We start from the raw sequence: 12,626 nt of genomic DNA, 5'->3' as shown, positions 1-12,626 counted from the left end.
CTGACGACATTGACTGCGATGCCCTTGGCTCGTGTAATTAGGTTTGTCTGAGTGCCAGTATGATTTATCCACCGCTCAGCTTCCCCTTGGACATTGTCTTTTAACACTACGTGAAACTACATGCACTGACCCAGGCTCTTCTCTTTGCGGAAAAATAAATTACAAGTTTCACCCTCGAGTAGAAATTAATTTAGCTGATATCACATTTATACACAAAAAAAGAAAGAAAAAACAGCTCCTCTGTGCCAGTTGAGTGAAAATAAAATTGAACAAAAACAGCAAGTTGACAGCTTCTAACTAAGACTGTTACTAAAATCCTCTCATTGCATGTTAGCGTTTCTATTCACTTATCTTTAACACACAACTAGCCATGTTAGCAGCCATGTTGAGTTATAACGAGTTAGATATACAAAACCAGGATAATGTCCCAAATGGCACCCTATTCCCTATATAGTGCACAACTTTTGACCAGGGCCCATAGTAGTGCACTAGGGAATAGGGTGTCGTTTGGGACACACTCAGACAAAACCAGGAGAAGCAGCTAAGTGGTTTTAAATGGTGTTTCAGACTGTCAACATGACACAACGTGTTTCAACCTGACCTTCTTTTACAAAGGAATCTAGAATGTAACTCCTACATTCAAATGAATAACATCTCAAATGTCATGGTCCTTTGAAGTTGGGCTACACGTTCAATTGCAACGCTGCTGGCATGTCTACCTACGACAGCATAATGGAAACAGGGACGAAGCACTGTAAGTAAGGGGCTTTCAGCAGAGTGGGATGCTGCTCACCCACACACAGACACACTGCTGGAGATGGCTGGTCGTTTGTTCACATCTTCCTCAGTCAGTTTGTTCAATATTTAATAGCTCCCAGCTGACAGCTGCACATACTGGGTCATTAGTAAGGAATGCTACACATGCAACCACTCCACTCCACCCCAGCAGTACAGCAGCCTTAGCTTCAGTCACAAACACACGTGTTGTGACGTTAGCTGTTGTGCAGGGCCTAGCTAGCCTAGCCACACCGTGCCGCACAGAGGCGAAACGCAAAGGGGGCTTGCAACCCCTCCACTAGAGCCTCACTCACAAACACATGCATTATGATGCTAGCTAGCATTGTTGAGCCGGGCCTAGCTAGCCTAGCCACACCGTGCCGCAAGGAAGGGCAACACAAGGGGGCTTGCAATCTATTCATTCAACCCCAGCCACGGTCTCAAACACATGCACCTGTGTGTTGTTATCTAGTAGTGGTGAGCAGGGGCCTAGTTACTGTTGCCTAGCTAGTCACACCATGCTGTAGTTCTATGTGAGAGGGCTTCTTACATGTACAGTGTCTCATATTGAGCAGGGTGGCATTACTAGAGTGACTGGGCTGGTATCTGTATTTCACTGGCAGGCTGCGTGCCCTCAGGAGCCTGCTGGCCTCCTCTGCTGCCAGCCCCCCTGGTCCACCTGGTCCCCTCGCCACCTCGACCAGCTCTCTGGAACCCAGGAGGCTACGCCTCAGCACTGAGGACCCCCTGGAAGGCTGCAGGCTTCCTTTACGGTTGTTGACTAGAGGAACTGACCCAGAGCCGGACCCAGAGCCAGGCAGTACTACTCCACTGTGGGGCGTTGCTACTTTATGGTGGGTCGCGTTGGCTGTGGAGTTGTGGTTCAATTTAATAGACTTGTTCTGATAGGTTGACCTTTTGATAAGGGTGTTGTCTTTAACTGCCAAATAGAAAATAATGAAAATTAGCAAATAACAATAATCACAGTTTATGAAATGTAGTTTGTCCTCAAATGAGTAACTATGGGGTTGATTCGACATTTCTTTAATAATGGGTTGGATATCAGTGGATTTTTTTGTTGTTGTTCACAGTCGTGTCATTCATTATTATTTTAAGTACGGGATATGGCACAAGAATACTAACAGTTAAATCATTAAGGATCTCATTGTTATTAAACACCACTTAACCAGTAGACTCTTAAAATGAAATGTTAGATATGACATTTCCTTTGATATTCATAATAAACATGAATGAATTATGCAGGGCTTTCAGGTGTTACTTGGATTGTTGTACGATAAGAGCAACGGCATGACAACGGACATTTACAATCAGTGTCTAAAAAGGAAAAATAGCATAATGCTGAATGGGGAAGAACTAAACGTAGTTTATCACAATAAATTTAATAAATCAACTAATTTAATCCCTAATCAAAGCTGTTCATTTGTTTATTTACTTATCTAATTTCCTAGTGTTTACAATAGACAAAAATGGTAAATATGACTAAAATCTAACAATACCATCAGGAGGAAGATATTTCCACCTCGCCCAAAGCTAGCTGGGAACAGAAGCCAGTGAAGCCAGGGTGTAGAGATGATTATTTAACTGGTCAGCTGTCTAATACATTACCGTCCCAGCCCCAAACCTCCTGCATTCATCTGTCCCACGTCAAACCCACACAGCTTTACAGCAGGGACAACACATTGTGGCAGATGGGCTGGCTATCTAGGACCAATGATGTTCAGTGCATTCTGAAAGGCTGAATACTTATGTAAGTATGGTATCTGTTTTTTATTTGTAATACATTTGCAAACATTTCTAAAAACCTGTTTTTGCTTTGTAATTATGGGGTATTGTGTTTTGATTGATGAGGATGTTTAATACATTTCAGGATAAGGATGTATCGTAACAAAATGTGGAAAAAGTGAAGGGGTCAGAATACTTTCCGAATGCACTGTAAAATATTGCTGATTCTATGTATTGGCCATTGAGAGCCTTTGAAGACACCAGTCGGTATTAGCACTACCCAGTAGAAGCAGTCCTCCATAGGACATTAATGTAATTCTACAGTATTTTAATTAAATGTTTCAAGGATGTACATGTATTTCAATATTTGTGTTGTTGTAGTGGGGACAGTAATATTAGAAACCTCAAAATTATACTTTAAGGAAAAGGTTTTTATATATATACATTTATTTTTTAGCTCACATAACATAATTGAAAGTATGCATTAAGCTGTCTGTAATAGAATTCACTTGGCAAAGATGAATATAGTCATTTATAACTTCTATAGCTTCCAAAATAACATTTCTATAGCTAAACATGTTTAACAATGGTGGGGGACTGGAAAGATGGCGGCACAGTGGTTTCAACACAGCGCCCCCTATCAGTCATCTAGTGTATGTATAAATCATTGTCTATGGCCCTCAACTCTGTAGATGGTCTATAGTAATATTTTCTCACTGCACTATACCCCTCCTAAATAATGTAGAAGATTATGTGTTCTCATTGTCAACTCCCCCCCCCCCAATGAAAACAATTGATCCAATAGCTATTTCCAAGCTCTCTTAAAATTCTCCAGACGTAAGTGTTATCTGAGAACTAGAGTGCTATACTCTACAGTCCAGTGAACTCCAGAGATACCTTAGAGCCGTAGCACCATCTACTGCTCAAATTACAACTAATACTTAATGAAACATATAGTATTGGAATATAAAACTGAAAAACAGGTATCGGTCTGTACTTTCCACAAATAAATATTTTTAAATCAATAAATAAAATGATACAATAAAATGTTAAAGTTAATTTGTCTCATGTACCATGTCAGGCTTACAGTACAGCAATGTTTTTATCACAGAGCAACATCAGACAGACACAAGCCCCCCTCCCAAAGATACACAACCCAGTCCAGAGGGACATACTACAGTACATAGTCGCTTTATCAACGTCAGTGGTTGAGGATGTGGGATTATTGAGCAGTGAAACACAGGAGTGGCTGACAAGCAGGGTTGAGGTAAAACAAATATATATATATTTTCTTTTCTTTTTTTTACCTTTATTTGACAAAGCAAGTAGTTAAGAACACATTTTTATTTATATTTAATGCAATCAATCCAGGAAGTAAACTGGAATTCCAATTCCAATTTTTCTCCCATTAGAAAAATAACCATTAAGGAAAACTGGAATTGTAATTTAAGTGTACTTCCTGAATTAATGAAATTAATTTAAATGGATTTGACCCCAACCCTACTGACGAGCAAACAGGAAAATATGAGGTAGACACAGTCAGAAGGATGGCGGCAGGGAATGGACAGGGGACTGGGAGTGGGGTTAATGACTTAAGAAACAAATAAAAACATAATTGAAATCAAAACTTACTTGATTTGATATATCCGTTATAGTTATTTTTTGCTGAGAAAAATGCAGATACAATGAGAGGTTACAGGGTTGTTGCAATGAGAGCAAATTATATAGGATAATAATGCAGGTTAAAACTGAAGGCTACAATGTTGGTTAGAAAGCCGCTGTTGGGTTGAATCTCTTTAAGACACCACTGAACTGTGGTGTGCCTTGAAGACCATATAGACAAAGCAATGGAAAATAGAAAAAAATATTAAGAAAAATAAGAATGTTTCAATGATTTGCGGTGATGCCGTCAGCAAGCTGAAATTATGAATGGTTAACTTAAAATGATAAACCGTATTGTTACAGCGCAACGTAGTTGTAGTTACTGCATATACAGTACAGCATACATCGATGACAGAGGCCTATAGCAGAATGGTCTACATTTACAAAGGAAAGGTTTTCCCTACTCCCCGGTAGGGATATCCCCGGTTCCACAGGATTGCCTGGGAACATCTGGATGCATGGAAGTTACTTTCTGTGAGTCAGTGATTCGGCTTTTGAACCCAGAGAAAGTACATGTTCATAAGTACCTTACGCATTGAATCCCCATTCCTGTATAGTACAATATAAAAGGTCAGGCTTTGGGCTAAAGGCAAGACTGTGACAGGATATGTTCAACCAGGGAGCATGCTGGTCCTGGCATCTGTCGCCTGCGATCGGCCGGCACAGGACTAAAAGACTAGCATCTGTCCCCCAGCGAGGGGGGGGGCGAGAGGGACCGAGAAATGGTGAAAGAGGGAGAGAAGAGAGGGAGAGAGAGAGGAGGAGAGAGGGGGCCCTGGGGGAGGAGAGAGAGAGATATGGGGAGAAAGGAAGTGAGGGAGAGGAAAGGAGAGAGAAAGGAGGAGATAGGGGGCTGTGGGGGGGGTGGGGAGAGAGAGCGGGTGATGGGGAGAGAAGAGAGTGAGAGGAAGGGAGCGAGCGAGAGAGGGGGAGCAAGGGTGCTCTGGGTTGCCTAGTGGTTAGGAACTGTCACCCTGAGTTTCATGACAACCGGTAGCACTCCAAAAAAAAAGAAAATGCAAACATAATTTCCATGTCAGCCCACGTAAGTCCCTGCCCTCAGCATGCCGCACACCGTGTAGACAGCGACTCTGGAGTATTCTCTGCTATCTTATCCATGCAGCCAGACTACAGCTAGTCAACTGGTCACATCCACAACAGCCCTGGAAGACATGATGCAGCTGGAGGGGAGAGGATAGCCCCAGAGATGTAACTATGTGCTGCAGATCTGCTTTTGATTAAAAGACGTTTGCTTAAACGAATTTGGACTTAATATATCAAAGTAACATGTAACACATTGCATATTCTGCTCTTCTCAGGACTTATTTTCCCCCGACACAAACAACAACATGCACTAGTGTCGGGTGATGATGTCATGCGCCGACACCTCAGAGAGATATAAAATGCCTGAGTTATCAGGAACAAAGCTCCCTTGGCTCCATGTCTGTATCTCTGTCTGTAGGGGCCTGAGTTACCAGAGACAAAGCTCCCTTGGCTCCATGTCAGTGTCCCTGTCTATAGGGGCTTGTTTCTTGGCAGGCTGGGTTGTGTGTCTTACAGCCCCGGCTCTTAAAGCATCTCAGTGATGAGTGATCCAGGTCACTAGTAAATGTACCACATAGGCCACAGCATTATGAAACCCTTCAACAATGTCCAAATAATAAAGGCAAGGAGAATTGGTTATGTCCATCCAAAATATCTAAATATTATTTAAAATGTTGTCAATAAACTCAGCTTATTCAAATGTAAGAGATGTACTGTAACCAACTAAAAACATTTCATAATTCAATAAAATAATGATACATCATTTCATACCCATCTTGAAAGAATCCATATAAATTACACATTTTTAAAACAACAACAATAAAGCCGTAAATGATCTGACGCTAAAGTAAAACCAAAACACAAACTATGAAGAAACACCAGCACAACACACGCTAGACTAACATAGCATGCTCTAGAAGACAACTACCATCTTCACTAGTAGCAGGACAAAGACACTACACAATACCTAAAATCATAACACGAATATCCAACAACATCAACAATTACACCAGTAGCTAACAAAAGTGCCATATTTAAACTATCGATTCCTTTTAAACCATACAGAAAACAAACGAGCCAGACTTTGTACCACATGAACATACATACAGTGAACATCACAAACATGGATAATACATGCTGTGTCACGTTGACAACTTACAGGCACTTAAAGTGGTTGAGCAATCATTAAGAGAGACAGGAGAGAGAGGGAAGCCACGTTGCTGAAGGGTGTCCTTCGTGTTACTATCATGATGCACATTGGCTGACATGCAAGAGCAGTCACACTCTGAATGGCCGCAATCAAAACAACATGCCAGCATCATTCTCTTGTAGACGGACATCTTGGCTACAGTCATGGGACGGTAGGGTGGTTGGTTGGATGGCAGGATGAGAGGAGGAGAGGAAAGGCAGCAGGTTAATGGCAACACAAGGTTATTCTGTATCTAGGGAGGAGGATAGGGCTGGGGAATACTTGGGAAGGGAGTAGCTGGGGAGTCAGACTCGAACTACCACATCACTGACTGGTACTACTATTCTATCATCTAAAACTGACCAATGTAGCTAAATCCTATTGTGGGCTTTAGTTTGAAAACATTCATTGATGCTAACTTGTGTTCTTATGCACATAAAATGAGGATCTTCAGTCAGTAGCTATCTTCTGAGACTAGTGGATGTAAATATCAAAGGGTCAATGATGACACTCAAGGTCATGGATGATAGATGCCCTGAGGTGAAATACACTGTACTCAATACTTGCATATAAAAGGTAGGTGGATGGGCTACTGTATTCATTGTGTAGTGTATCACAGTTATACACTGTTATAGTATCACAGTTACACCAAAGGTATACCACATTATATAGTATGCAGCCTAAAGGTTGAAATAAAACAGTTTGCTGGTTTTGTGATGAACATGAACTGTAAGCATTTGACAACCCAAGCAAAGCAGGACTGTGGAATATCAATGTTATGCCAAAAGCTATAACGCTACAGTAGATCTTTGTCATCTTGACATAGATCCTCAGAAAAGTTCTCATGATGTAGCCACTGGATGAGATGTTAGCCACATACAGTACACACGTACGAGGATGGGACTGGGTACTGGTTTGGCCTGCATGGGAAAGAATTGGGTTCACTTTGTTGGATTCGTAAAAAGTGAAGGTGTAGTGACTTTTGGGTAGAAAAAAATGGCACCTTCAGATTTCAAATGGTAGGGTGCTGTAACAATTACTAGTTTATAGAGTTTGGAGGACATCTGGTGGTTAGTTGCAGTAGAACTGCTTCTTTTTCTACAGAAGTCAAATATGTATCATGTAAACACCACACTCTAAAAAAAGGTTATTGAGGGGTTCTTTGTCAGGTGTGAGTGAGGGTGATAAGGGTAACAATTTTTTTTTTGCATTTCAGGAAGTTTTTTTACTGCTGTGATGGTTGTGAAGGACCATCCTGTTCTTTCCCCCCAACATGAATGCCTTTATGCCATGAAGCACTACACTGTTAAAAAGTTACTTAATCTTTTCTCATTCCGGGGGTTTTCTTTATTTTGTACTATTTTCTACATTGTAGAATAACAGTGAAGACATCAAAACTATGAAATAACATATAGAATCATATAGTAACCAAAAAAAAGAGTTAAGCAAATCAAAATATATTTTATATTTGAGATTCTTCAAAGTAGCTACCATTTGCCTTGATGACAGCTTTGCACACTCTTGGCATTCTCTCAACCAGCTTCATGAAGTAGTTACCTGGAATGTATTTCAATTAGCAGGTGTGCCTTGTTAAAAGTTAATTGGTGGAATTTCTTTCCTTCTTAATGCGTTTGAGCCAATCAGTTGTGTTGTGAGGGGTGGTATACAGAAGATTGCCCTATTCGGTAAAATACCAAGTCCATATTATGGCAAGAACAGCTCAAATAATCAAATCATTACTTTAAGACATGAAGGTCAGTCAATCCGGGAACATTTCAAGAAATGTGAAAGTTTCTTCAAGTGCAGTCACAAAAAACATCAAGCCCTATGATGAAACTGGCTCTCATGAGGACTGCCACAGGAAAGGAAGACCAAGAGTCACCTCTGCTGCAGAGGATAGGTTCATTAGAGTTAACTGCACTTCAGATTGCAGCCTAAATAAATGCTTCACAGAGTTCAAGTAACAGACATCTCAACATCAACAGTTCAGAGGAGACTTCATGAATCAGGGCTTCATGGTCAAATTTCTGCAAAGAAAACACTACTGAAAGACACCAATAATAAGAAGAGACTTGCTTGGATAAAGGAACAATAGCAATGGACATTAGACCGGTGGAAATCTGTCCTTTGGTCTGATGAGTCCAAATTTTGATTTCTGATTCCAACTGCTGTGTCTTTGTGAGATGCAGAGTAGGTGAACGGATGATCTCCGCATGTGTGATTCCCACTGTGAAGCATGGACGAGGAGGTGTGATTGTGTGGGGAGGCTTTTGTGATGACACTATCTGTGATTTATTTAGAATTCTAGGCACAATTAACCAGCATGGCTACCACAGCATTCTGCAGAAATACATCATCCATCATGGTTCGTGCTTAGTGAGACTATCATTTGTTTTTCAACAGGACAATGACCCAAAACACACCTCCAGGCTATGTAAGGGCTATTAGATCAAGAAGGAGAGTGATGGAGTGCTGCATCAGATGACCTGGCCTACACAATCACCCGACCTCAACCCAATTTAAATGGTTTGGGATGAGTTGGACCTCAGAGTGAAGGAAAAGCAGCCAACAATTGCTCAGTATATGTGGGAACTCTATCAAGACTGTTGGAAAAGCATTCCTCATGAAGCTGGTTGAGAGAATGACTGCCTCTCCTGGTTGACTGCCTCGCCTGGTTCACCAACTACTTCTCTGACAGAGTTCAGTGTGTCAAATCGGAGGGCCTGTTGTCCAGACCTCCCCCTCTATGGGGGTGACACAGGGTTCAATCCTCGGAACAACTCTTTTCTCTGTATACATCAATGATGTCGCTCTTACTGCTGGTGATTCTCTGATCCACCTCTACGCTGACGACAGCATTCTGTATACTTCTGTCCCTTCTTTGGAAACTGTGTTAACAAACCTCCAGACGAGCTTCAATGCCATACAACTCTCCTTCTGTGGCCTCCAACTGCTCTTAAATGCAAGCAAAACTAAATACATGCTCTTCAACCGATTGCTGCCCGCACCTACCCACCAGTCCAGCATCACTACTCTGGACGGTTCTGACTTAGAATATAGGGCATCTACAAATACCTAGGTGTTTGGTTAGACTGTAAACTCTCCTTCCAAAATTTAAATCCAAAATTAAATCTGGAATCGGCTTCCTAATTCACAACAAAGCATCCTTCACTCATGCAGCCAAACATACCCTCGTAAAAATGACTATCCTACCGATCCTTGACTTTGGCGATGTCATTTACAAAATAGCCTCCAACACTCTACTCAGCAAATTGGATGCAGTCTATCACAGTGCCATCCGTTTTGTCACCAAAGCCCCATATACTACCCACCATGGCGACCTGTATGCTCTCGTTGGTTGATTTTTCTGCAAAAATCACTGACGCTGGAGACTCATATCTCCCTCACTAGCTTTAAGCACCAGCTGTCAGTGCAGCTAACAGATCACTGCACCTGTACGTAGCCAATCTGTAAATAGCCCACCCAACTACCTCATCACCATATTGTTATTTATTTAGCTCCTTTGCACCCCAGTACCGCTACTTGCACACTCATCTTCTGCACATGTATCACCCCAGTGTTTCATTTGCCATACTGTAATAATTTCTCCACTATGGCCTATTTATTGCCTCACACCCCTTATCCTACCTCATTTGCACACACTGTATATAGACTTTCTCTATTGTATTATTGAATGTATGTTTGTTTATTCCATGTGTAACTCTGTGTTGTTGTTTGTGTCGCACTGCTTTGCTTTATCTTGGCCAGGTCACAGTTGTAAATGAGAACTTGTTCTCAAATAGCCTACCTGGTTAAATAAAGGTGAAATCAAAAATAAATAATAATAATATGCCAAGAGTGTGCAAAGCTGTCATCAGGGTAAGGGTGGCTACTTTGAAGAATCTAATATATTAAATATATTTTGATTTGTTTAACACTTTTTTGGTTACTACATGATTCCATATGAGCTATTTCATAATGTTGATGTCTTCACTATTATTCTGCAATGTAGACAATAGCACAAATAAAAAAAAACCCTTGAATGACTAGGTGTCCAAACTTTTGACTGGTACTGTAACTGTCAACCAGCTGTCAGTAACTTACTGTACTTTACCTGGACTTTTCTGATTACAAGATAGCGTAATATCAGTTGACATTTGCTAACCATTCTTTGTGGTGAACACACTTGGGACCTCACCTGGCCGCAAACAGACCTTCCTGTCACACCATCAGGTCAGTGAGAGTGACAGAGATCAGCCACAGTAAGTTCCTGTGAATAACTACTTAGGCTGACAGTAAAATATTGAAAAATAAACATGAACTACAGTACCTGGTGACCAACTGCCATTACGTTACTGGAAAATGCACAGTAACCTTAACTCTTACGGAAAAAACACATGAATTTAACATGTGATCGCGTGATCCGTTGTGATCACTTGTGATTTAATGTGAAGTTAATGTGATAACGTGATAGATAGCATGTGACAACATAAAATTACACATGACAACATGTGAGAACATGATCTCATATGAAGTGAATGTGAAATAAATGTGACAACATGGGGATGCAAAATTTCAACATGTGAGAACATGAAACTACATGTGAAAACACGATTTCATGTGAAATAAATGTGACAACATGAGGATGCAACATTTTAACATGTGATACCATTACACTACACGTGACAACATTTGAGCACGTGAAAACATAATCATGTGAAAAAAAATACATCACGGGGATGCAACATTTCAACATGTGATACCATTAATTACACGTGACAACATTTGAGCACATGTGAAAGCCTATATGTCAAATGCCATTTAGAATACTTTAAAAGGCATTTATTGACATTCATTCAATTTAAACAGTCATGGTCCCCTGCAGCTTTTGTCTAGTTCCCAGTTTGTTTCAGGGATGACCCCAATTATGTTTTTAGGACGTTCTCAGAATGTTGTGTTATGGTCTTCTATAGGTTTTTGTCTAAAATACGGTAAATCTAAAACTAGTTACTGTATTTTACAGCTAAATTAAGGTGTTACGTTAAAGGACAGTATACTGGAGAGACTGGCTATATATTTATTGCCAATAATGCATTTCTGCATGTTGCCTAAAGTTGCAGTACAAATAAAGTAAACATACACAACAACTTGAAGGGGTTATTTCTATAAAATGGCATTATGCTGCTATATTCTGATTTAAATTACTGTAAAATCTTGTATCATTTTGCACTGTGAACACATTTGGGAAAAGCTGCCCAGAATCAAATAAATAATTGTACAATTATCAACACCAGCGTAACATCAACATAAAACTATGCAGGGCTTAAGGACACTACAGTATACATTTGTGGATTTGAACTTGCAACTTCTTGGTAGGGAGTGCATCGATGTTTCTGCAGTGCCAGCAGGGTCATACTCATTACTTGGAACATATTTTTATTACATTTTTTATTTAACTAGGCAAGTCAGTTAACAACAAATTCTTATTTACGATGACAACCTACATATATTAACACACTCAAAAAATAAGGGTATGGTTAATGTACAGTGTTGTTCCTTGGCGTACAAAAAGGTCAAAGGTACACATATAAACTCACATGGTGCAGTTTATATTTTGAATATAAGGTACAATCATTATTACACTTTAAAATATAAGTGGGGGCAGAGATGTGCAGTATTTCTGTTACAAGTATTTGAAGTATGTATTTCAATTACTTCTGAGTATTTTATATTACACTGGGCTGAAGTATACTCCAATGTATTTTGTAACAACATACTTTCAAGTGCTGTAATTCGTATTTTGAACATATAAAATACTTTTCTATACCATTTTTTTTTAATAGTGGTTCACCATTTTGTGGCCACCTTTCACCCTGCATTGGTATCAGAATTATGATGGCACTATGGTGGAATAAGACCATCTGCTACATGAACTAAATATAATTGTGTATGTAAACATGTACAATTGCAAAAGATGCTGAGTATTATTCTAATGAGCTCCGCCACAAAACAAGGTTCGGTCGAGAAGGGATACAGCTTTTGTCGAAATTGACTTTTCATAGCAGGTTTTGGAAAATGTACGCATCAGGTTAATTGAATTAACGTAGCAGGTTAGGATAATTAGGTTAAACTGTGTCCCATCTAGACATTACCCCAAAATAAGGCCAATAATAGTAATAATAATACCCAGTGTGCTTTGCAGTTCATTTTG

General features: G+C 40.1%; 1 protein-coding gene across 5 annotated transcripts in view; it reads right to left on the bottom strand.

Annotated features, from left to right (window-relative positions):
- LOC109899946 (calcium-activated potassium channel subunit alpha-1) overlaps window positions 1-12,626 on the bottom strand; it is a 203,328-nt gene that overhangs the window by 34,423 nt on the left and 156,279 nt on the right. For 3 of the 5 annotated variants that reach the window (XM_020495617.2, XM_031835378.1, XM_031835375.1), the window contains exon 19: window positions 4,153-4,185. The exons of the other annotated variants lie outside the window; for them this stretch is intronic. In XM_020495617.2, the coding sequence (XP_020351206.1) occupies window positions 4,153-4,185 (33 nt within the window). The remainder of the gene's footprint in view (window positions 1-4,152; window positions 4,186-12,626) is intronic. 5 annotated transcript variants of the gene reach the window in all.

This window comes from Oncorhynchus kisutch, linkage group LG11, assembly GCF_002021735.2.
Source record: "Oncorhynchus kisutch isolate 150728-3 linkage group LG11, Okis_V2, whole genome shotgun sequence".
NCBI lineage: Eukaryota > Metazoa > Chordata > Actinopteri > Salmoniformes > Salmonidae > Oncorhynchus > Oncorhynchus kisutch.
Note: the sequence above shows the minus strand (reverse complement) of the source record. Positions and strands in the feature narration are given on the sequence as shown.